The following is a 26,507-nucleotide window of genomic DNA, read 5'->3' as shown; positions in this document are numbered from 1 at the left end:
AGGCATACTTGTATAAGTTGTTAAATAGTCTATACAGTTTTAAGTTTGTTCGAAGAGAAACGCTTATTTATTGTAAATATGTTAATAAACAATTCATTTCTTGAAAAAAAATCTACTTTGCTGTTCTGGTTTATTATTCAGCTGTAGCAATGTAGCATACAGCCATTGATGAGGACCAAAACTACTTATCAAAAACTTGCTTTGCCATGTTTAATATAAAAAGACTGCAACACTTATGTACATGTGCCCTGGCACTTTCATATACAATTTTACAAAACTGAAAATGAAATTGAGATTCTCTAGGAGACATTTCTTGTTTTAAATTTACATCTGTGATGTAGGCTTACAGTGAAGTGCAGCGACAGCCATGCCAATTTTTGAAAGGTAAATCCTAGGGAGTCAAAAGACATCGAAACCCAGAGTCCTCCTTTATAAAAATACCAAAATCTCTTTTCAGTGCACACAAAATTACAAAAAGCCATTTCTGGATACATAGCGGAAATGTTGATGATAAATCCTAGCAATCAGAGGTATTGTACAAATATCTACAATAAACAATTTTACAAAACATTCTTTCCTCTTCCCCGTGCTTACCAACAGTGGAGTCAAGAAACAACACTTACAGATGAAAACCTTAATTAGAAATAGTAAAATATCACTTTAGAACCTCACACCTCCTACTCGAAAAATAAATAAATATGGACTATATAAAAACTGCAAGAAGTACTGTTTGGCACATGAAACCAAATGATAATAGCCAGGAACTTGGAGGTGAATAGCAACAGCTGTTTGACTGGGCACGTGAAACATTTTCATAAAACAGAAATGGATGGTTAAAAACAGATCAGATCCTCCTCACTATTTCTGCACCCAACAGCTGCAGCAAGGTGGACAGAATACTGGCCTTCTACTGGATGTCAGAATAGCACTCAGTCATATTGTTATTTTTTGCAGCCATAAGTTAGTGTAGGTGAAATCACTGTTTCAAAGGTATTTTCATGGATTCTGCCACTGTTGTGCATCATTGTGCCTGTTTATGGTGGGGATGCAGGTGCATTTAGATTGTGTTGGTGTTGTTGGCAGCGAAGGCGTGCAGGTTGCCCAGCTGACTAAGGCCACTCTGGATGTGGGCCACGTGGATTTCTACGTTGTTCTGGAAGGAACTGCAAATATAGGGAAGATACATTTCGATCAGTATGGCACAGTGAGATGTCATATTCATAATCGACAAATAATGATATTGTTTATTATATTGCTATACTGTATATTCACTGAGGGAGGCACTTGAACAGGGGTATTAAATTAGAAACCCAAGAAGATAAAAATGTATTCACAAACATTAGCCTATGTATGACAGCTGATCTCAGGCCGTTCCCTCTCTACTGTACTAGTAGCAACACACACGCACTCGTTTTTTTTGCACCCGAAAAACAGACATAGTTCAAAAGATTGAGCGCTGTGTGCTGAGCTAGCCGTTATATTTATCAGGAAAACAAGAGGTACAATTGTGTAGCGTAGCCTATGTTTACAATTTGTTCCGTTATTTCTACATTACACACCCTGGCTTTGCTGTTAATTGGTTTTGATCCCATCTGTCAGGTAGAATGCAAAGCACCAACCTGATCATTGGGAGCAGTTAGGGGTTCAGTGTCCTGCTCAAGGACAGTTCAACAATAAATCAGGGGAGCAGAGGATCAAACCAGGAACCTTCCCATTCCCACCTGAGCCACGGCCGCCATTTCCTCTGTAATGCTAGTAATGCTCATCCTCCACTGGCCCATTTCAATACATGTGGTGTGCCACAAGGTTCTATTTGGCATCAAATTCTCCACTCTGTAACCATGCTCCCTCTTGGTCCCATAATGCCTTATCATAATGATTTCCATTGTCACGCAGATGACATGAAGCTATATGTGTGATGTTTCTTCTGTTCTTATTTATGCATTTGCTCAGGGTAGCACATTGAGATTCTCACATGTAAAGTGCGTTATAAATAAAATGCATTATTATTATTATTATACTTGTCCATTACTCCCAATTATCCTCATAGACTAGCCCTTGCTTAAAATACATTAGACGTTGCATGTCCCCCAACTATTTATTTACAATTTTACATGACAATAGTGTTATATACTGCTTGTAGTCTAAACAGGATATGCCATGTGAGGTCTCTTCACCTGAGGTTGGAGGGGTCAAGTGAACTCTTGATGTCATTAAGGGAGTCCGTCAAAGATTTGAATTCAAATGAATTTAGGTCGCCTCCCTCTGCCAGACTCTGCAATCAAAGTAGAGGACATGGACAAAAATGAGTACGGTATCTGTCATATAGACTGTTGTGTGACTGTGTGTGTGTGTTGCATAATATAGTATATAGCAGGGGTCGGCAACCTTAGGCACACGTGCCAACAATGGCACGTTGGGGGGTAAAAGAGCTTGTAGATTGTCTGTGAACATGCCCGGAGCAGGGCTCGTTTACATTACGTCATATTCGCAGGACGTCATGGTGTGTGACTGTGCGACTGCACACATGTTGTGGCTCGGCTCCAATAGTGCGAGAGAACATGGCAAAAATGGCCAAATTAGATGTCAGAGAATTCCAGCCCACATGGACAGATGAATATGGATTTGTTCTGCAGCAAGACCGTGCCATCTGTGTTTTATGTCTTGAGAATGCTGTGTGTCAGACATAAAGTGTTAAACGTCACTTTAAAAAGATACCGCAGACAAGACAGAAGCATATATAAAAAGGCTTGGAAACTACAGCAGTGAAAAATCACGGAAACTGCATTTACCCTTGTTGGACATCTGTACCAGATAAATTCTGCTGCCTCAAGAATGTTGCATTGGCTATATGTTGTCAGTCTTTGGTTCAGCTGTCGGCAAATCTTTTCACACATGTTGTAGGACGTGCTCAGCCCCTCCCGCAGTCGTTTGAGTGTTGACGACCACTCTGAAGCATGTGTGCAATTTAAAAGTGACAAACTATAACCCCCAGATAACAGAGCTCAGCAAAGGGACTGGTACACACTGACTGGTAGGCATTCGTTATGGCCCCTTTGCTATTTTCCAACTCTGAAATGTGATGCCTGTCTGACTGGTGAATAACGGGTGGTAGTAGAAGATGTGGGAAAAGATATTACACTGAGGGCTCTATTTTCGTCCATGCTATCACCTAATCCCTAAACTACTTTATTTATTTTACATTTTTGAATAGTTCAAATCTACAAGCTCACAACGTGTCGATCTAGATTGGCTATTATAACTATTCAAAAATGTTTTAGTAGTTTAGGGATGAAAATAGATCCCCGAGTCTATGACTGTTCTGATGTGAAAGAAAATCTGAATATAGGCCTATGCATGACAAAATGGGCAATACAAATTATGGTGGAAATATAAGGAAATGTATTATTACTATGGCACACTGACTATCAAGGGAAAACAAATCATGGCACTTAATGTCAAAAATGTTGCCTACCCCTGGTATATAACATACCGGTAGTCATAGTACAGTATAACACTAATAACAGTTTACACTAATTAGACATATGCATCCATAATATACTGTATCTACGTCAGCATGTAAAAAAATAAATAAGCAGGTGTGAAGCAGGTACCCAAGACATCTTTGTTTACCTTGATCTGTAACAGCAAGGCTGTAAGTCGTGAAACAAGCTGCGTGAGGCTGGGGTTGGTCACATTCTGCTGTCCGTCCCTGAGTGAGTTGGTCTGCTGTACCATCTCCTGTGCCTCCTCATCGCAGCGTCGCCGGAGCTCTGTAGGCTGATCAGCTGGAACCATACCCTGGTCTGGAGCCAGCTGGGAGGGACACAAATACAAAGCTGACTTAAGGTCAATTCATGCTTTGCAAGACACGTGTGGCACGTAGAAAGTGATACTCTGGATTCGTTTGGGTAGACGAAGAAAGCTCCATTATCGCAGGTCATGCATGAGACTACATCTACTTCCTTCTTTACATGTTCGGTCATGGTCGGTGAGTCGCACATAGTATGAATGTTTAAAAGACATGTAGTGCGACATGCCGTTCGACACTCGCTCAAATCGTAAAATGACCTTTAGATGGACTAGAATAAATTAAAGCTGGGAAGGAAAAGTATGATCATCTACTGAGCTTCTGGTTAGCCATGAATGACTATACATTCTTCTTGTAGAAGTGTGCAAGTGCATGCCCATCCCCTTACCTCACAGCAGAACTGCTGCACTTCATGCAGCACTTTGTTGAGGTCTTTATTGAGTTGCTCAAGTTCTAGCACTGTGGTGGCATAGCGCTTCTGGAAGTCCAGACCAATGGGCAAGGAATAGGACTTCTGAAAACCAACAAACAAAATGTATGTTTAGCTAACATTTTGGCAATTGCACATTGGCAATATTCTTTGTGTTGTGAAGCTAAAATGTAATATTTTATTCTGTTGAAGACTGTACCTGTTTTTCAGCCTCTGTGTTCATATCTTTCAAATGTCTGATGTGCTCCTTCTTGCTCATAAGAATCTTCGACAACCGTGTCTATGAAAAAGAGTACCATGAACATGAGTTATTTTTTTAAGACTCAAGTGTAAAAATGTCAAGACTGTCACAGAGGTATTCCATTTAATGAGGAAGTAGTTACCACTTGAACTAGGAACTTTACAGGAAAACCCCCAAGTGTCTCTCCATCAGTGCCAGGTAGTTTATTCTTCCATGGAGACTGGTTATTGAGAACGTCATTGTCCTGATGAAATTGCAGACAGTTATATATATGACAGCGTTGTTATAGTAAAACAGTAGATGTGTAAATTTGTATGGGCTGTAAACAAAGAAACAATTATGCAAGCTTTGAAATATTTACTTTTAAATGACCAAGTGAAATGAAGTTTAACTGATTGATGCAGGTTTAGCAAATGTATGATTCACATGATCCAGACTGTGTGTATGTAGTAGAAAGTAAAGTACCATGAGGACAGGAGTGGTAGCGGACGGGTAAGGCCCTCTGGGTGGAGTCATTAAGTTCTGTAGGTAGCGTGCTGGCCGGTGCTTCTGGGCAAAAGCTGAGATGGGCATGGTCTCATTGGGCTCATTACTCTGAAAATACAAAAATCATCATCATTAGACATGTACTCAAAACCAAACAGGAAAGTAAGTAGTGACCCGTGAAAAGCAGGGCACTCAACCGCATACAGCTGGCAGGTCTTACCAGTACTTCATAGTCAGGTACAGTGTGCGTGCCCAGGCCGTTGCGGTCAAAGGTGACACGGTATGTCGCCGCTGTGGTGTCCACTGCATCAATCTGTCCAGTAAATAGACCATCGTGGACACCTCGGAGTCGAGCTGCAAAAAAAGGTTTGTACTGTACTGCGTGTATTACATGAACAAATGTCAAAGGAAATGCAATTTGTCTGAAGAAATTAAGTTTGTATCAAAACAGCACTAATAAACAGAAGGAAGTTATAATTCCAGTGTGTGCTGTGTGGATATGCTTTGGAAGTGGAAGGTGTCTTTTATCTCTCCCCTGACAGGAATGACGCTGGACAACAAAAACCGAAAGGAGATTGTTCAGTTCACCCCCTAAAAGCTGGAAAAGGTCTGTCGAGGCAGAACTCAAGGAGGAAAAAAAGAACATCTTGGAAGGAAGTAGAGACTGTCGCCCGTCAGCACCCAGAACTGAATGGACCTGCTGCTATTATTAGAATTCCCTGAAAAGCACGAGCGATGTCGAAACCGGAGCTTAACGGACCCTCCTATTATAATAAATATGAGGACCGTACCCATACAAAGCCTTAGGAACCGAAACACGTTATTAAGAGTTGAATATTATTATTAAATAAGATAGAGCATTTCTTGCCCACTGTGAATGTATAATCCCCGAGTAGTAGATCAGTCAATCATTGCAGTTTGACAGTTTGTAAATAAAAAAATTAATCCAAATTTTCTTTAGATGTGTGTGTGTAATCTTTCTTCTTAGCCATTGCTAATCCACAGTTAATCGCAGCAGTTGTTTATCATTCGGCTTGGAGTTTCCATCGTGCTTTGCAGAGCATATCAAGTTCAACACACTATGACACTATGAACCATTGACCAAAACGTTACCGAAGAGTCAACGTTAATATCAACAATATATATGATATATATGACACAAGGGGCACAGTCGGTAGTGCTGTCGCCTCACAGCTAGAAGGTCCTGGGTTCGATTCCCGCTGGGGACGTTATGGGCGCGTTCTCTCCTCCACGTCATCAGTGCCCATACCCTAGGCGGAGTTTGGAGAAAGGGCCTTTCTGTGTAGAGTTTGCATGTTCTCCCCGTGTCCCCTAGGGTAGGTACCCTCACAAAAGACATGCTGTAATCCTGGTTTCTAAACTAGCTCCCCCTTGCCAGCCGGGGCGTCTGATGGAGGGGAGAGGAACTGGTCGGAATAACGTGTTCCTTCCACGCGCTACGTTCGTCCGGGGAAACTCCCCGACAGGTGAAAAGAAGCAGCTTTGATGCATAGAAGGAAGCATAAGGTCAGTCCGCTGCAGAGGAAGTGTAGCGCCCAGGATTACATTAGATAATTGACACTGGTTGAAAAAATGGGTTGCAAAAATCATGGGATAAAATTTATATATTAAAAAAAAACAATATATATGATATAATTGCCCCAACTTATTTAGTTGTTGTTTGTAAGTAGTGCCTACTTCCTCACTAAAGGCATGCAGGCTCCCACAGTCCCACTGACTGTGGAGAGAAAATAAATGGGGGGGGATGATTGACAGCTGGGACAGCCAATCGCCGGTCCACTCGGGTATGTCTCGAGACATACGGGAGCCGCTCCGAAAATACCCGGGAGTCACTTGTTGTGTAACGGAACCGGACCCGCTCCGGATTGGTTCGGATCTTGGGCTTACCTGAAGACCTCTAATTCAGACACCATCTACAATACAACAAAAGACAACCAAATTCAACCAGGGGCTATGATGTGCTGGTCATCTCACCAGTGACTTTGGTTCCTATGATGAGCGGCAGAGGGATCTCGTCAGGAAGGTCTTTGCAGTGTGACACATCAGAAAGTTTCCTTTGCTGCAACAGCCTCATTTTGTGCCTTTTTTGTTTCAGTGCCGTCCGCTCTTCAGAGAAAAATGCAGATGAACACCTGGAACAGACATCAAACGAGAAAAAATGGCATTGTCTTCATTTAATATGGAAAACACAAAAAACATGGATTATGTCAGAGAAGGAAAGATGCAGCCTTTCAAGCATTGCAATGTTTGATATTAGTCTAATTGCACAACTGTCAACTAACAACTGTACAATTGTACAACTAACAACATGAAGAATGGCAGAGAAAATAATACATTTGATTTGTAAAATATTTCTTATTACAAATAAATCTCAAAAGGGATACGTATAGCTGTATTTAAAATCAAATAAAACTCAGAGTATTGCAACGCATTCCATTATGCCACACACTGACATAAGGGGCTGGGTAGAAAGCATTTTAAAAGAAGGCAAGGGGCGCATATGAGATATGCTCTGGGAAATCTGAAGACAAATGAACAGATGGAAGGATGGAGGAAAGAAGAGTAGTAGTTCTCCCTGGAGGTTTAGTGGAGGACTAAAACACAATGTTAAAAAAGCAGTAGGAGGTCTGCTGTGATTTATGTGGCATACCGTCGTGGTTTGCCCATTAGTCTCCTGATTGTGCCCCACTCCACACGAGTTAACTTCCTGGTTTTCAAGTTGGGGAAAGACTCCTTCAGACACAGGCAAAAGTCATTGTCACCCTCAAAGAGTGGCCTAGAAGTAAAAAAAACAAGAACAAACATTTTGTTAGGGGAAAGAGTAAAGACAAGTCAATAAGGATTAGTAGCATTAATATAATAATCATAATGCAATGTATCTTCTTTTGAGTTAAAAGTAAACAGAGCTTTACCTGTCAATATTGGAATAAAACCATTCATAGATGCACCATTTGTGAGCTTTGGGGAGTTTAAGGAGGTTTCTTAATCTCAGACCAATTTTCTGTGAGGCTTTCTTATCTGGGGTCGTCACACTGGTAAACTTCTGCAAAAACAATACATGAAACAAAAATATATATCAGCAAACAGCATTGCATGTGCTCTGAATAATAATTAAAAAAAAACATTTAATTTACAATCATTAAAATAAAAGTACTAAACTAGGCAATGCCAATGCAAGGTTCCAATTACAGGGATTTGGTCAGTTGCAGTGTATATTGTTGCTGCCTGTCAGGCAGAAAACTCATATCTCCATCTTTCTTTTTTTCATAAGTTAATGCTCTACGAGTCTACGTCATACTACAGTGTCACACAATGTCGCATAAATAGGACATCTACTACAATATTATATGCGAGTCACATGGTTTAATTAGATATACGTATCCATGAATGGCAATTGCCTGCTGCTTTCCTTGTCGCTAGTATAGAGCACCGAAGTCTCATATCAATATCGGTAGAGGGTGCAAATCCACGGGTTCATGTACTTTTTATTTGCATTGTAATCCCCATAGGGGGATTTTAGATCATCTCATATAAGAACTGTGTTTGAAAAATAAACATGTCATCCCGGACGTTTCACTCATATGAATCAACTGACTGAGAGAAAACGCTATTGTTACTGCTACTGAATTAGTTACATTTTCGCTAGAAACAGACTATCATATATGAGTGACTGACTGTCGCAAACTGACTCCAGTTCTACTTTATTTAGATCTCGAAACAGCTGCCCTTCCTGCACCATCTTTTTCCTTCTTCTTCTCTACCTCTTGCATGTCGAGTCTCTGTTCACCCTTTCCGTAATGTTCCTCATCTTTTCCTCCATTGTCTATAACGGTCATACCAGCCATCTGAATATGACAATGCATTTTGTGTGTGTTAGCTTCACTGTGTCCGTACGAGTCCATTTGTCATTTTGTATCCAAGCTGCGTTTTATCCCCACCCGAGAAGTCGTAGTCAACTCGTAATTCATTCTTAATTATAATAAATTATCAATATTAGAGTAAGCTAACTGCAATAATATGGTTTAACTAGTCAAATGGATCTGAAATAACCTGCTCATACCGAATGATTGCTACTTTGTGATTTTTGTTTTACAAGGTATCATTTGGTACACCATGTTTCAATGACTGCCGTCAAGCTTTGCTCAAGTAGGTTATCCGTCTTGCCAGGCAGCACAGTCAGCACTTGCCCATCAAGAGTGGATGGTGACTGCTCACAATATGATCCATGTACAAAATATGTCTGTAGCTGATCAGGCTTAAAAAAGCAAGAAGCAACTCTGAGTTCCAAAAAGCTACATTGCAAAAGGAAATCCAACTAGCATAAACTATAAGCACTTCATAAGCTATTTAAACCCTACTTCTGAATTAAAGAAGTAAATTCCTGCACATTTACCTGAGTCTAGTCCAGTCGCTGCATTAGCTGGCATTACTTTCAGAATTATTTATAATCCGTGTATACCCGCCAAGCCAATTATCAATCCCATAAACCTTTATTATCAATAAATTAGCCATATAATTATTATTCTACATAACGATCATTAGTGCTCAAGAAAACCTTCAGTTTACAGTCAGACAACATAGCAGAAACCAAGAACATAACTTGTGCACAAGTTACACAGCCATGTAAACAAGTTACACTAATACACAGCCATGTGCACAAGTTACACAGCCATGTGCACAAATTACACAGCCATGTGCACAAGTTACACAGCCATGTGCACACGTTACACAGCCATGTGCACAAATTACACAGCCATGTGCACAAGTTACACAGCCATGTGCACAAGTTACACAGCCATGTGCACACATTACACAGCCATGTGCACAAATTACACAGCCATGTGCACAAGTTACACAGCCATGTGCACACGTTACACAGCCATGTGCACAAATTACACAGCCATGTGCACAAGTTACACAGCCATGTGCACAAGTTACACAGCCATGTGCACACGTTACACAGCCATGTGCACACGTTACACAGCCATGTGCACAAGTTACACAGCCATGTGCACACATTACACAGCCATGTGCACAAGTTACACAGCCATGTAAACAAGTTACACTAATACACAGCCATGTGCACAAGTTACACAGCCATGTGCACACATTACACAGCCATGTGCACACATTACACAGCCATGTGCACAAGTTACACAGCCATGTGCACAAGTTACACTAATACACAGCCATGTGCACACATTACACAGCCATGTGCACACATTACACAGCCATGTGCACAAGTTACACAGCCATGTGCACACATTACAGCCATGTGCACAAGTTACACAGCCATGTAAACAAGTTACACTAATACACAGCCATGTGCACACGTTACACAGCCATGTGCACACGTTACACAGCCATGTGCAAATAAAGTGGAGGTGGTTTACCTGTGGGGTTGTTGAAACCCTCTGACTCCTCCTGGGTGATCTGGAGGGAACTCGTGGTGGTGGCTGCTGCTCCTCCTCTTCCCGGAACAGGCGGCTCCGCTTGGAGCTCCGCGTGGGCTGGTCAATAAACATACATGTCAGTACATGTAAAGGTGACAATAATTATACAAACCATCTCTAAGACCAAAACACTGTGCTTATGTTTCTAGGCATGGAAAGTAGCAATAATTTCAAACATTTTAAATAGGAGATCTACAAGCTCACAACAGGTCCAATTTGACCCACTGTGAGCTTGCAGATCAGCTATTTCCACTATTTAAAAAAAAAACATATTTTGAGTATAAAAGTATTAAATATGGCCTAGTTTGTCCATAGTACGTGTATGTTATTCATTTAAATCATGGGTATTGGTCATTTATTTGTATATTTGATTTCAGCCTGTGCATTGTGTTTACAAAGCAGAAAAGCCAAACATAAATGTTTAATGGAAAAACAATAATTAATCACAATTATTTGTATGACAATAAATCGTCAAGTAAAATTACATGATTATGACAGCTAATGACAACTGGGAGTTAAATCACAACAAATACATGCTTTCTCTCACCGTGTCCATCGTCAGGGTCGACTGACGTCCTCGCGTATTGTGAGCTCTTGCTAAACTGTTCTTCTCATTCAGAGTGTTGGACAAACTGCCCTCTGGAGGAACAATTATTCAACACATCTATTAATACCAAAACAAGACAGACCAAGTCAGTACAAAATAATGGTTTGGTAGAATTTGTAGTACTGACTCAAATGTCATACTAAACAACTTGGGAAGAGATACTTTAGTGTGTACATGAAACCTATTTTCCTTACATGCTGAAAGAAAGCCCCAAATTAACTTTTCAAACACACAAAACTGAACCTAACCCTCACTATCTCATTATGTCAATACTCAATAATAGAACAGAAAACAGAGTGAATATGCACAACTATCAGACGTTAATAACTCGAGATATTATGAATTCAATTAGGCACTGTCTATGAAATAACATGTTTGTAGGAGTAAGCCAGCCTGTCACTGTGGAGGTCAATAGAGGCACTAAATGCAAAGAAGTGAATATCCAACCAGGTGAAATGCCAGTCACACACACATTGCATATTGGACAATACCTTTCAGACTGACAAGAGCCTCTGCCGAAGAGCCTGCAACAAACAGAGTAAAGTAATTTGAGCTGTGTACTGTAATGCCAAACTGTTCATAAAATAAAAATGTACTTTTTGTAGGTGCTCGATTGTTATTAACGTGACTGGAACCGTGTATTAGACAATCATAGCAGGTGACTTCATGTTATGGCAGTTGGGCCTAAACCTTACTGAGCTGTCAAGTACGGATAGATCAAATTGACTGTTCCGACTCAAGGAAATAAGCTGACTTTATCTTGCCAGCATAGTCACATTCACCACCACTGCGGACAGATTTAAGTGCGAGTAATCAGGTCATTTAGCATGTCCTGATTTACCCTGTCAGATTGGCAAAATAATAAGCGTTACGTACTTAACGTAAGACATTACGTTATAACTAACCTGCGTTATAATAACCAATCAAGGTGTCATGCGAGCTTATAAAGAACATGCCACGCTAAATAGTGAGTAGATGGTGCGTATTGTTCGGCGATTATTGCTCACACTGACACATTCATGTCATATTTTTGTTAGAACTATAGTTATAGTAAACGTTAGCTTCTGGCTAAGCTAACCTTATTTGTTTACCCAGCTAGGCTAGCGACACTCGCTTAACTCCAGCGTTAGCTATCACCGTTAGCTCAACTTGCTAAGCGTTAGCTGTCTTGGGCAGACCGGTAGCGCTTTAGATCTATAAACACAATGTAAACTCTCAGCGAAAACTTGCGCTATGGGTCTAGTAACTAACACAAAACCACGTGCATCTCTTTTAAAGGGACCGGAACAACCAGTAGTTGTTATTGAAAACTACTAAATTATGTTGCTACTCACTCTCGTCTAACAGCTGGTCCATCTCCGCCATCTTGAATTAGCCGCGCCGCTTTTTCAAAGACCTTGTCAGAATGCATTCTGGGCCGGGACAGTATCTGGAGGGCAATTTGATTAAATAAATGTACTACGTTCTAACAAACATTTTTTCCCTTTTATTTATCACGATATGTTTTACAGGTATCTGTACTTATGCTAAATTCATTGAATACTAATACCTTTAATTAGGTGCATAAAGTAGACAATCTCACGACTCACTTGAAAGAAAGCGTCTGACTGGGATGGGCTAGCCTTTGCGTCATAATTAAAGGTCTTCACAAATAACTAGAATATTTTTCTTGCAAGTCATATTTCTCATTATTGCATTCATGTTGTATCAGTCCTCTACATCTGCCTCGGTTAACATGTCTAAAAATATGTAGGCTAACACATTAGGAAAATAGAATACAATGAATTGTGCTCAAATGAAAACATATCAACATCATACAATAGAATCTTGTTTAAGGTTTCTCAAAAAAAATCTTTATTCTATTTGTGATAACAAGTTTGAAGAACTCGAGGGAAATTAACCACATCTTTTAATGTTATATATTCAATATATTCAATCAGTAGAGTCGTGTCTGACTCTGAAGGAAAACATTCAGGCAAACATTATATTAGACAGATATACACTATCTGTCAAACCAACTGAATATGTGAATGGAACAGTCTTCAAAATGTTCATAATAGTTCTACTAGGGCATTCTAGTACATTAGTGTTCATGTGTCCACAAATAATGGTTTATTTACCAACATCTGTCAGCTCTAATTGTGGCAGTTTAACTTGAACTTTCTAAACATAGTGTATGCCTTATCAATGGCACAGAATTAAAGAATGAAGAAATAATATCACTCGTATGAAATACTACCTACAAAGGCAGAAAGCCACTTGCCATACGCCTTTTTCAAACGAACATCTTTCCACTTTATGTGCCTCCCTTCAACAACTGTATTGAGCTATAAGAACGAATCTGAAATAGCTAACAGAGTGCTTGCCACAATATACTAACGAAAGGTGCCACCTATGAAACAAAACCGACATGTACAGTAATAAAGTGACTTGGAATTATCAGTGACCAATATATAGCAGTAGTCCACTGCCAACCATCTTCTGTTGCAGAGAATGAGTTCTGAATGAGTCCTGTTGTTTGCAGGAAGCTGTTCTTTGTTATCCATTTGGGAGTTTATCAGACTCTTTCACCACAAGGATGTTTGGTAGTTGAACTTGAGCTTCAGCAGGTACTTCAGGTTCACCTGTGCCACATCGTACACAATGTATCTAGAAAAACATAGCTTAAGGACAACTAACAGAATAAACAAACAAAAAAACACCATACTGAAATGGATTAATAACTTTAAAAAAAAGCCACAACAGGCTCATTCAATAGTAAAATAGCCGTACTTTACAGAAAAGCAAATGAAACAAAACAGCAACAAAACATTTGGAATAACTTATGATAAATTGATAAAGCCAAAGGTGAATTAAAAAAGGATACTCGTTGTACAGAAGACTTGTGTCATCAATGTTGGTGTTGCATCCTTTTCCTAGTGGCACTTGCACACCATCTAAAGTGACAGTGGCACTTGGGTCTGGGGCATTTCTACCCAAACCTAAGAATACAAAGATGAAGACACCAAGGAATATTGGTCAAAACAAGGATACATATAAGCACTGCAGTCGAAACAGCTTTTTTATAATCATGATTAAGTAGTTAAGAAGTAAAAAATAACAACTTTATCACCTTTAACACTGTGTTTGCCCTTCGGTAGCTTTGAAATGTGTGTGGCCTTTTTCAGTTCATGCCTGTTCATAAAAAAAAGAGATACATTTATTCATGGGTTTGTACTTTGGTTAATAAACACAAAAAAGTCCAACAACGTTCATATTTCAGCAGAGAGACTAATGGTACTCACACGTTGCCGAGGGCGACCTCTCCCAACAGTAGAAGACCTGTAGGATCGGACTGGGAAGTGTGGCAGTAGTTTGCACTCTTGGACACCATGTCTGCAAAGTACACACCTTTGCCGAACATGTAACCAGTCTAGAGAGAACAGAATGCAAATGAAACAAAATATCCCCCCAAGTCCCCCATCATCCTGTTTCAAGAGCACATGTTGAATTAATTTATACAGCACATTTCTAGACAAAGTCACAAAGTGTTTTACATCAAAAGAGAACAACAAAAGATCAATCCATGCAATAGCAGGCATAAAAATTAGGTTAGGAAAAGGCTTTAACATAAGGTGGGTTTTCAGGAGAGTTTTAAATGTGGATATTTTGCACATCTTAGGTCAGTAGGTAGGGCATTCCATAGCATGGGGGCCCTGGTTGCAAAGGCCCTGCCGCCCTTAGTGACAATCTGAGCTGTAGGGGTCTCCAGGAGGGCCTTGTCTGAGGACCTTAGTGGGCGCACAGATTCATAGGGTTTTAAGCATGTCGGAGACATAGCTAGGAGCCTGGCCATTCAGGGCTTTAAAAGGTAATGAGTAAAAATTTAAAATCAATTCTGAAACTAACGGGTAGCCAATGGAGAGTAGCCAACACGGGGGTGATGTGGTCGCGTTGGAGTTGGTTAAAAGTCTGGCAGCTGAGTTTTGTACTAATTGTAGGCGGGATAAATATTTTTTGCAGAGACCGGAATAAATAGAGTTACAATAATCTAAACGAGAATAAATATTGTTGCCCCCGCATCGTGTAGCAAACTAACCGTGATGTGACTATTACTAGGAAAAGCTAGTCCATTATACACGCCCCAACCAACAGGTGGCGCTGTAGTGCAGGAGGTGTACTGTACTCACCACTGGGGCTTCAGGGGGAGCAATGCGGAGACCCTGAGACAAGATACCAGCATAGTTGGTGGTGCGTGAGCCGTGCCACAGAAGCTGGCGGTTGGGCAGGTCCTGGAATGGGCGGTACCGCTGGTACTCTCCCTCCCGAACAATTTTGAAGATCTGAGAAAGAGAGGAGGTGTTCAGGAGGTTGGTCACAATAATTTATCACCACCACCAGTGTTCCAGAGACATTTCTAGAATTAATTTGTGGCTGTCAAGGTGTGGGGGGACATTATTAATAACCTACCTCTTGCACTTCCAGTGTGTAAGTATTATGGGTAGCAGCATGTGTATTCTTGACATATTGTGTGATGATCTCTGCCTCTTCTGAGCTTTTATCAACAACCTGTGAGTTAAATAAACAAAATAAATCAACACATCTCCCCTAAACTATGATAATAACATAAGGAACAAACACGCACACATATACAATATAAAATATCTTATTATATACCCGTATTGTCCCGACTCCCGAATATAAGATGACTCTGATTATAAGATGACATTTTTCAAGACTCATTTGGAAAAAAAACATTATATGTCAACTAGTCTAGTCCCCGACTCCCCGATTAGCGATTATAACACGACACAGTTTTTTAGGATATTTCCATTGGAAAAAAAGGTAGTGTTATATTCAGGCCAATAGGGTAATATTTTTTATAAACCTACAATCCCAAACAACTGACAGGTGTATGACCCTCACCTCAATCTTAGTATTGAGTTTCTCGTAGTTTATGTCAATAGGGTCTTTCTTATTGTCATCAGCACCTCCTCTCAGCAGGCTGTAGGCCACCTCTATATCCAAGAGGTTGTCCAGCATCTGAACTTTAGCCTGCACACAGAGAACACACATGGTTCAACACACTCCACTTGAGTTAAGACCGATGAGAATATACTTGGGTGACTGTGAGCAACTGAGCATACAAGACAAGGCCTCTTGTGAAAAAAGACCATTGGAGCACGTTAACTTGACTTTTACAGACAAGGCTGTGAAAGGAGTGCTCTTACCTGAATGTAGTCCAAATTGCTGAGAAGTGGAGGTTTCTTCATGCCGAAGTCATGAGGTATGAGTGTGTAGAAGCGATTAGACAGGTCAAGTACTTGAGACTCGGGCAGAGCATCTGCCACAGCCTAAGATGGTGGAAGAAGGCAACATATAAGCCTTTACATTTTAAAGGTCTGCTGGTTTACAAACCAAGGTGTACACTTTTGAAATACGTTTGATTACTGGTTCATGATTCTTGTGTGCTCTGGCTATGTACTATATAATTTATGCAGAAATAATTGCTTGAGTAGGGAAAGCTCTATATTAGGATGGCTCCTCCAGGGAGCACTGAAGATTACTGACCTGCTGAACCTCACTAAGGAGAGCATAGGCACTCTGGATCTGCCTCTTGCTCAGCTTTCCCAGGGGCATCTTCTGGAGGTCAATCTGAACATCAAGAAATGTAGTACAGCTCATTTATAAAGGAAATAGTTTCAACAGACCAATATCATTAGTCTCACTGTGGAAACCACAAAGGAGGAATATCATGCACAGTCGCAGACGTGTGTCTGTAAGCAATCTCTTGGTCTCATCATGCATCTTTCTGCACACATCACACAATGTTACCTCAAACTCCACCATGGCCTTTTTCATGCTCTCTACATCAAAGATCAGCTTAATGAGGTCCTGGACAGGTTTGGCCAGCAGGGAATTGGTTCCGGCGCTGGCTGTAAGCTTCTTCACTGCCTCCTCATCCTGCCAAGCAAAAACACCACAGGCACAAATCAAGTAAATTAAGCAAACAAAAATAGCAGATAAAGGATCCACAGACAGGACACACTAATGGCCTACTTTACAAGGTAAAAAATATTGTGCATTCACCTCTCTATGGCATGCACATTAAAGGATTCATGCATAAGCATATAGAAAGTACATGTTTGTACAGTACCTGTCCATAGTCGATCTCCAGTGGGTAGAACTTATTGGGGTACTTGGTGAAGTTGGAAGAGGCCCAGGCGTTGCCTGTCTTCTCCTCATACAAGCCCAGGAAGTTATCCATGGCAGAGTTCTTGTCATGGAATTTATCCAGCTTATTGCCTCCGATGGTGGTTCCCACTCTGCCCCATGACCTGAATACCCAGTACCTAGCCATGGTAAGAGACGGTTTAAACAAGATGTGAAAATGGTCGAAATTGAGTCAATGAGCAAGCTGGAAAACCAAGTTAAACCATGGGAAAGGGAAATAAAGAAAAACAAATCTAGGCCTAACTGACCTTTTCTGAACATCATCCTCCAGCAGCTGGAGTTTGTAATAGGAGTTGGTTCCCCTGACAATGTCCACCAGGCCCAAAGTAGCACTGTATATCTTCCCGTTCTGGTCCAGAACATGGGCACTGTTCTCCAGACCTAAGTATGTCAGGTTAGAAACAAAGGAACAAATCAAAGAACATAGTATAGGCCAGTGGTTCCCAATTTATTTTTTGCATGTGACCCAAAAGACATTAGACATTTGCCCGGGACCCAAAATAGTGAAAATAGCAGATCTACAAGTTCACAACCCGACACTTCGAGACACATTGTGAGCTTGTAGATCGTCTATTTTCCCATAGAAATGTGTCCGCGACCCACTGTTTGGGAATGGGCTACAAAACTGCCAAGAGATAAGATCTCTCTCACACACACACACTCACACACACACACACACACACACACACACACCCCCCCCCCACACCTGAGTCTGGATCAACAGCTGCTCCCCCTTTGACTGTGAGCTTCATCTTCTTGGTCTTGCTGCCACCTGCAACAGAGCGGATTCGATCATATACCAATCCCCACAAGGTCTTCTTATCATTCTAACTATATTATTGGTCATATCACAATATCAGAACCTCAAAATAGAAAACTGTCTTTAACACAAGTCATTCGCAATCGCAACAATCCCTTGCGTTTACCTTCTTCCTTCACCTTGCTTGAGCTCTTGGAGGCCATAGTGCCAGACTTTGAGGGCACTGTTGGAGCCTGGGACTCAACCTTGACCTCTGCCCCCCATGGAGCGATGGCATGCAGGGCAACAAGCTCCTGGAGGGCCTTGCCTGATGACTTGATGTCTGTGAGGAAATCCTCAGACACCACGCGTACACTGGCCTCCTTCGCCTCCTCCATCTTCTTGCTCATCTTCTCCACTTCCTCTGTGAAGACATGAACCAGACAGAGTAATTAGTCTTAATACACCAAACTGACTTACATCTGGTGTAAAGGTGTTAAACATTATTCTTGTTGATTGGCTACTCACTCTTGGTGCTGAGGCAGAGACCAGCCTTACTGACCGTGCTCGTTATCTTCCCACCCAGTTCCTCCACAGCATCTTTTATTTCATCCTTGTTCTTGGTCAGCTTTCCCACTGCAATCAGCTTCATACCCGTCAGAGGTTTGTCTGCAATCACAGGAAAAGACACACACGTTGTCAATGGGAGTTTCCTGTATAGGGGAACAGCATTAAATAATATGTTTTTGTGTAGTACAGTAAATCTCCCTCAATTAAGTCCTTTCTCAATCAATGTTAATCAATTGAACTTGTTGTCATGCAGGAGGTGCCAACACCCTCTCTAGTGTACAATGTCCACTGCTCGTGCTGTTCCTCACTGATGGTCTTCAGCACTTGACGGCGTGATCGGTCTGCTGTTGCGTAGGATGTGGAGACCATTTCTGAATTTCCACCTGACTCCTCGATCAGGCCGCGTGTGAAAGCAGCCTGCTGCGTTGGTGTCATCTTCAATCGTGTAGCCAGTGACACAAGGCTTGGCCGGCTGAGAATGTCAGATGGAATGAAGGCTGTGGTGCCTGTCTTCTTGCGTTCACGGATGGGTGTGTTCTCAGCCAGTGGAGCAACTGCTTCATCTGCATTGCCATCCTCATCACTTTCGCTTTCTAATACCACCATGCTGGTAGACATCGCCGTCATCTCCTGCTCCTTGGTGAGGTAGGCCTGCTGCGCTTCTTCACGCTCCTGTCGCCGCTTCACCTTAATAATGATAATAATAATAATAAACTTTATTTGTATAGCACCTTCCATGACATGCAATGCAGCTCAAGGTGCTTTACAGATCAAGCACAAAACATTAAAATAAGAAAATAGAAGCAGAAATATAAAATTACATAATAATAAAAGCAAACCTTGGATTGCAGCTTGACATCGAATGCTCCAAATGTGGCCACTCTGTCGCCCTTCATGCTGGCTAGAAAAGCAAGGTCCTCTGCATCACGGATCAGCTCCTCTGCGTTTGGAGTCCACAGCGGGAACGTGGCATCCAGCTTGTGCTCCATTGTGTCCACCAGTCGAGCAGTAGCCTCACTGGAGCGCCTTTCCTTTGGTATGCGCCGCAGCTTGTTGTTGGCATCGAGGAGGGCTATCATCTTCTCACATGCTCGCTGATCACTCACCATTGGGATGTTGGCCTTTCCATAAAATGGACGCACCTGCTCCAAAACAATCTTAGCCGCCTGGAACCGTGACATGGCTCCAGTCAAACCTGGTCGCTTTGCATGCAGTTGTGTGTCGCAGTTATACAGCAAGCACCGCAAGATCTGGTGACCACATGGCAGCTTGGCGCCAGTGATAATGGCATCTGCATCGGTGATAGTGGCGCCCAGACCAAAAACCAGGGTGCGGCTCCTCTGGCAGGGGCCTAAGGCCATCTTGTGAGAGCTGGATCCTGTGGTGTGTGATGGTGGCGTTGAGGGAATTGACTCAGCAACTGAGCTACACAGGCAGAGCTTTTTATAGGCAAAGCCCCCCCCCCCCCCATTTTTATGCAGGTGCGTGAAAATAGAATAGTTCCCGCAAAACAGAGGGTAAAATGTGCGGGAATATTGGAACAAACAGGTCTCCGGGCTTGAAATGTAACAATATTGCAACAACACACACAATGTTGTTGAATAACACACACACACACACACACACACACACACACACACACACACACACACACACACACACACTCAATATATCCGGAAATGTGTATTTTGATGCACCCTAGTGTACATAGAGGTTTGTTGACTAACCTGCTGGAGCTCCCTCTGGGAGAGGTTTCATGGGAGCGCTAGAGGCACTAGGGACAGTAGCAGCGCTGGCCGTAGAAGGGGCAGGGGCTTCCTTGGAGAAAACCCTGTCCTGGCGCTTAAACTTGAATTTTTTCAGGAAGGGAACCTCATGGAATTCCTGAAAGGACAGCCATTGTATGTTAGGAGAAATAGAACATACACGACACATTGCCATAAATACTGGTAGTTATTCCCATCTTGATTTGAGTCTACACTACAGAGAACCAACAGGCAGCAGAGCAAAAAGCATTTTTGTATTTCCCAATTTTACCAAGTAAAACGGTTGTCATTAGTCTTGTGTTGCCAGGCAATCAGAAATCTTCATCTGCTCATACGTGTGATGACATCTAAATTCTTACCTTTGGTGTGATCCAGTCTTTACGGGCGGGGCACTTGGTTTTGACCACACACTTGGTCCAGGCAGATATATCACCGGTGCAATAGTATGCATCACTTTTGAACACCAGTTGCCCTGTGCACTCCTTACAGGGCTCAAGAGCACCAAAGGCCATGCAGTCCGAAAGGCAGTTCACCAACTGTCAAACAAACAACAAGTGAATGCACATTAACTGTGGAACTGCACAGACATTTACTGGGCCATCAAACAACTTTGCCACTGGTAAAAACTAGGAAATTGACAGGTCAGAAAATGGTGTTGTAGACATGGGAGAAAAAAACGCATACACATGTATACACACTATAACACCCGGGGACCCCGAGACTATCTGAACCCCAGATAGCCAAACCTAGTGGTCAACAAAACAAGTGCCATACATAACCAACAATAATATTGGTCAAACTAGGAACAATGTGCAAACCACCAAAACAAAAACAAAACAGGAGTAGATAGACAGGCTCCTCACATTGGACTCTCCAGAGGGAACTTCCTGGCTATTTGCTATAAGCAGCTCTTTCATGTCGTTGGTGGAGCAGTGGTTTCTCAGCTTGTCCTTGATTCCCCATATCACTTTATTTTGCTCCTAGAGTGAGAGAAAGAAAGAAAGAGAGAGACGGAAGATGATAAAAATAAAGAATAAAGCTTCATATCCGTTCTGTCACTATCACATGATTCACACAAGGTGAATTTTTGGAAATTATGTTAAGAAAGTGGAGGGCAAACCTTCAACTGATCTTCAAGTTTCTTGCTCTCATCGGCTTCCTCTTTCTTCTGCTTCTTTGATACTCCGTCTAGTTCATCACCCTTCCTCTTTCTATAAGGGCAAAGAAGACACTTCTCTTAAAAAGGTTGTCAAGATAACTCCAGGAGGAAGAAAACATAAGAAAACTTTCTAAATTAACAGAATCCTAATCTTATCCGACTGCATATTAGGACAGAGATCCATCAGATGATGGTACTACACACACATGTGCAAACACACAAGCTGGTGCATGTCTCCATGTCCCCTTGACAGGGTTGTTACTATCAGTCTATTATCAATCTGCACTTTACTCTGCTCCCTTTGTGCCCATGCATTTTCTCTCTATCTGATCCTTTTGAGTAAAAAAAGCCTTCTTCAAGCAGCCTCACTCAGTAACATAGTTCTTCAGTAATTTTTGTGGTGAAGGCAGCATTACTTGGGCAGTTCAGCTCCAAACAATCCGCTCCAAGCTCCATTTCCTTGGTTCTGGCGTGGTGAGTGATGATTTAGGACAATCCAGACATGTTCATATTTAACATAAATGTGTGTGATGCACTGTTGGCACTACAGCTCTGCAGAAATATCTATATAGCTGATTATTACAACAATATTCTCTGACTCCATGTTTATGTTATCCACATTACGGATGTGCACAAGTTTTCATGGTCAAATAATCAGTGGATGGTATGAATAATCCATTACTCAATGTGTGCCAAGATTCACAAAGACAGACAGTAATCATGAAAAAGAAATCACTATATCCTAAACACATCTAAATTAGCTTTAACAGTTAAAATTCTCCTTTTTTATTCTGGTAAAATACTCATCAATGTCTTCATGTATTAGCGCATACATATCAGTGCATCCCTGGTAATGATGTATAACCGATCCACAATATGGAACATTTATATTACCACTATACAATGAAGCAGTGAGGCATTATGCTGTGACACAGCATAACGGCAACACCACTACTAAAACCATGGCAGTATCTCTTGCTCACCCTTCAGATTTGACAGTGGGAAGCCTCTTCTTCAGGTCCTCCTTGTCTTCAGCCTTCAGTAGGTTGAAACCCTTCAACTGGGCAGCGTTGTACTCTGGCTTGAAGACCAGTTCCTCCCTGCGGCTAACAAAACAGGGTGTGTGGTACCAGCGATCTATCAAGCCCAACTGGGGCTTCTCCGGGTCCACAGTCTTTTTTGAAACGCGGATCTGGTCCTGGAGAAGATGGAACATAAAACGACACTGGGTATACTGGGTACTCCTGTATAGAGGTTTTATACTTTTAGTCCCTACTCTGATGAGGAATGCTAATTATCTTGCTTAAAGAGCGACTTAACACTACAAGCATTTTAGAAAATGGTACTCTACTGTATAGGTCCACTTCCAACATCATGTTAGTAAGTAAATGATTGTATTGCTTATTTTGCATTCAAGTACCACTGTAATCTACTGCCGACACTGTGCAGGGTCTCTATGGACAGACACCGATGGGCTATACGCATCAGGATTATTTTAAGATAAATTCATGGTATTGTTGTAATACTAAAAGATTACAATTACAATTGTATTACTGGATTTTCTCTTTCCTGCAAGAAAGAACTTCAAGTATGTGCGGCACAATATGGACAAAATGTCATACCTCAATATTTAGACATTGTAGTGTAGACAGAATTATTATATATGAATCACGTATCAAGAAGGGACACCATATATTGTGACATATCCAGTTTAGCTGTGTGTGCGCAAATAAAAGGCTTCTCTCACCTTCTCTATTTTTTGCTCACAGCCTTTGCAAGTACTGCGGTTAGACTTGGCATACTCCACTGCAAACTCATTCAGAGTTTTCTCTCCTTTGGCTGCACCTTTCTGGCCCGCTTTACCTTCAAGAAAGAAAACATTATTCTTCTAACATTCAGTCAAATTCATGACCTATAGTGTCACTGTCAACAACATTATGACAAATACAGATGGCTCAGTTCAAAGTATCATCTTCAGCCAAGTATCCAAGTAACTCCATAGACTGTAAAGTTTGTGTTTGTGTGCAACACTGTGGTATTACAGATCTATGGAGAAAAGGCCAAGTGTAAAATGTCAAGTCAAATGTTAAGGTTGAATACTGACCCGCCACGGCTCCCCCACTTTCAATGGCTTTCGTGACTTTTTCTTGGTCATCCCAGCGGAGGTCTGAGAAGCCACTGATGTCAGCGGTGGACTGAGCTGCTGCTCGTTGCCAGAAACAAGAGAAGTGGTGCCAGTGGGGGACCTTTCCATCAAACATAGGTGACTAGGGGAAACAGGGCAGAATGACCTTTAGGGAGGCAGTTTAAACTACTGAACCGTTACAAAAATAAAATAATACATGAGGGTTTTGGAGCAACATTGGGGCTCACGTTAAGTCTTCATCCAATGCAGACACACACACACACACACACACACACACACACCCCAACCCATAGGGCTTATGGGGGCATACTGATAATGTGGCAGTAATTTTTTATACCAGGATGAAATGGTGTTTGAGAATCGACTAATAAAAACTAATATGCAATTTTATTCTTTTATGATTTTACCTATGAGTGATGTAGGGCAGCCTATGTTGTTCTGCTGATGGACGCAACACAGACAACTGGACAATAAAGTGTTTTATAGTCAACATGGAAACATTGCAGGCAGTATGACAACAATAACAATACAAAATAGCACCAACAATACTGTGCACATAGCATGTGGCTGCAAAAAAGGAAAAAAAGTTAAGAAAATAGAATCACATACACAACCAGAGATTGTGATGCTGCCATCCTGTACAATCTATAATGTCTCAAGTATTAAGGTAAAAATATTCTCTCTCCCCCCACACACACACACACACACACACACACACATCTTTGTGTTATCATTTACTAATTAAATTAACCCCATTTATCCTGTGTATCTCTCCTGATTGGATACAATTGGTATCCAGGCCTGAAAATGCTATTAAAAAGCTGGTCATGGAAACCCTGAACAAACATGAGTAGCCTACTGTCATAACTCAGAATGAATAAAAATATCTTACTCGCAGATTAAAAAATAAATAAAATATCAACGGATCAGCTTAGATTGTATAGCTTTTTTTAGCTCATTCTTTTTCTCACATCAAGCCGGTACTTTTGGTATTTTACTTTGTAAGTATAATTATTCACCATATTAGTCTTAACTGTACTAGACAATTAGAACATGTCATGTGTCTCTTGCTCATTCCATTCAATATATCGTCTGTATCCCCGTTGAGTCAGCAATAACTTTGTAATTTGTAATTGCACCACTATCACTTTATTACAGTCTACAGAAGATAAGATAATAATTAAGAACCAAATCCCGACATGCAAGACAGAAGAATCCAGGAGAAATGGTCATCCATCCTTTGTCATTAGCCATTAACATGCTAGCTAAGGGGGCCTGCAAATATCTTCAACGCAGGTTACTTAAAGCACCATAAATGATCAGTTTACACTAGATAGCTTAGTGCTGAATGAACTAGCGGATCACTGCGGCTGAATTCATTCAAAGGCACAGTGTTTATTAGGCGTAGCTGGTACTACAGTAGCAGCGTTAGCTCGGCGGTGCAGCCCAGACGGTGCAGACACAAGACGTCGGAGGGACCCACCTGCACCATGATAGCCATTCGCAGCGAGTCTTTAGCAATGTTTTCTTTGCACTTCTTGCATGACGCACGGCCACTTTTAGCATATTCTGCTTTGTAGAGCTTGTCTTCCTGAGCGTCTGCCATTGTTTTTCAGTGGTAATGAAGCACAGTGGATTAACGATGACCGCGAGCTCAACTTTTACAGACGTAATGACAACAACAATCCCTGACACAACCAAGCTGATGCAGGAGTACTAGCAGGCAGCAGCAGTGGCACCACAAACCCGCATGCGTTCACACAGCAGTTAGCGCGCGCTACTCACAGGACAGGCAGGAGCAATCGAGTACATTGTTGCCACTGCCTGGACTCTCTGGAGGAAACCACCTAACTGATTTTTTTGTTTGTTTGCATAAATCAAATCAGTGCTATTGAACAGTACACCAATGCATATTAGGAAAAGCACTTTGGACAAAACCTCTTAACTCCATTGGACCCTCAAACGGGGCAAGCAGCTATCTTCACGGTCCACCACCTCCTCCCCCCTCTCATGCAAGTAATTAATTTGACAGCACAATATATAAAGTCACAATACCAACTTTAATGAGGCTGAGGCAGTATTGCCTTGTTATAAGGTTTTACAATATTTACAAATGACAAGAATTTAACTTTGCAGGAAAAACAAGCACAAAGTCGCTTATTATATAAAGCCTAAAAAGCAGACCTAACTTTTAGGCAGAGCTGATCATCTATCATACACGGTATCACTTCAGGGATCATGCCTCTAGATGGCAGAATTGGTACATGCAACAACATTAGGGATAGGCCATTCCATAGGTCTTATTCCAGAATTATAGTTGTCAGTTACAATTAAAAACATATGTGATGTCTGTATTTTTTTTTAAAGGTAATGTTTTCCTTCTGTCCTAAAAAGAATCCCCAACTTGAAATAAACAACCTGTGATTTATTGATTGATTGATGAGTTAACAGTTTGTAGAGTAAGCACAGTTCAAGGAAAGCACAGCTCAATGCATGAGGTCTGCTAAGAAGAGGATTGATATTCCAACAATTACTGTGACACATTTAGGCCTACATTATGAAATATGGTGGCTGAAATGAAAACCCACTCAATTTTATTTTCACGACTGGTTTTATTAGCAGAACATGAGAACATCAAATATTTTGTAGAAATTGTGGAAAAATAAACACAGTTACCCACCTAAAATAGTATAGTTTTACTATAATATGTACAACAGACCTAAACATACATAGGCCTACAATATCATCTTTATATTGAGGTAAATTCATTTTAGGCTATAATGACATGAGCATGAAGTGAGATCAGTGTCACTGTCAGATTATGACTGTGTTTTTGGCAATCAGATGGGGTTCAATTAAGGTCAG

The 26,507-nt window shown here is 41.2% G+C and overlaps 3 protein-coding genes across 3 annotated transcripts; all 3 read right to left on the bottom strand.

The window, feature by feature from the left end:
- Window positions 1–196: 196 nt before the first annotated feature.
- Window positions 197–12,442, bottom strand: lin9 (lin-9 DREAM MuvB core complex component). Its single transcript, XM_080791294.1, has 15 exons — window positions 12,384–12,442; window positions 11,541–11,573; window positions 10,990–11,081; window positions 10,383–10,499; window positions 7,902–8,032; window positions 7,640–7,765; window positions 6,964–7,121; window positions 5,189–5,322; window positions 4,948–5,076; window positions 4,625–4,726; window positions 4,441–4,521; window positions 4,200–4,325; window positions 3,634–3,816; window positions 2,178–2,275; window positions 197–1,163 (listed from the first exon to the last, which is right to left on the bottom strand). The coding sequence occupies exons 1-15, from the start codon at window positions 12,412–12,414 to the stop codon at window positions 1,058–1,060; spliced, it is 1,647 nt and encodes a 548-aa protein (XP_080647420.1). The 5' UTR covers window positions 12,415–12,442; the 3' UTR covers window positions 197–1,057.
- Window positions 12,443–12,882: 440 nt separating this feature from the next.
- Window positions 12,883–25,376, bottom strand: parp1 (poly (ADP-ribose) polymerase 1). Its single transcript, XM_080790553.1, has 23 exons — window positions 25,126–25,376; window positions 23,601–23,763; window positions 23,244–23,359; window positions 22,480–22,694; window positions 21,458–21,548; window positions 21,201–21,317; window positions 20,697–20,873; window positions 20,299–20,455; window positions 18,530–18,670; window positions 18,189–18,425; window positions 17,969–18,034; window positions 17,511–17,643; window positions 17,186–17,381; window positions 16,864–16,992; window positions 16,600–16,683; window positions 16,260–16,382; window positions 15,955–16,083; window positions 15,499–15,597; window positions 15,219–15,371; window positions 14,334–14,461; window positions 14,162–14,223; window positions 13,916–14,030; window positions 12,883–13,698 (listed from the first exon to the last, which is right to left on the bottom strand). Exons 1-23 carry the CDS (start codon window positions 25,246–25,248, stop codon window positions 13,617–13,619), a joined length of 3,036 nt encoding a protein of 1,011 aa, XP_080646679.1. The 5' UTR covers window positions 25,249–25,376; the 3' UTR covers window positions 12,883–13,616.
- Window positions 18,716–19,682, bottom strand: LOC308333997 (uncharacterized protein). Its single transcript, XM_080790554.1, has 2 exons — window positions 19,411–19,682; window positions 18,716–19,258 (listed from the first exon to the last, which is right to left on the bottom strand). The coding sequence occupies exons 1-2, from the start codon at window positions 19,678–19,680 to the stop codon at window positions 18,797–18,799; spliced, it is 732 nt and encodes a 243-aa protein (XP_080646680.1). The 5' UTR covers window positions 19,681–19,682; the 3' UTR covers window positions 18,716–18,796.
- Window positions 25,377–26,507: the final 1,131 nt, after the last annotated feature.

The sequence above is a fragment of the Protomyctophum bolini genome (genome assembly GCF_963924005.1).
Source record: "Protomyctophum bolini genome assembly, chromosome: 19".
In the NCBI taxonomy this organism is placed as follows: Eukaryota; Metazoa; Chordata; class Actinopteri; order Myctophiformes; family Myctophidae; genus Protomyctophum; species Protomyctophum bolini.
This window is presented reverse-complemented; position numbering and strand designations above follow the sequence as displayed.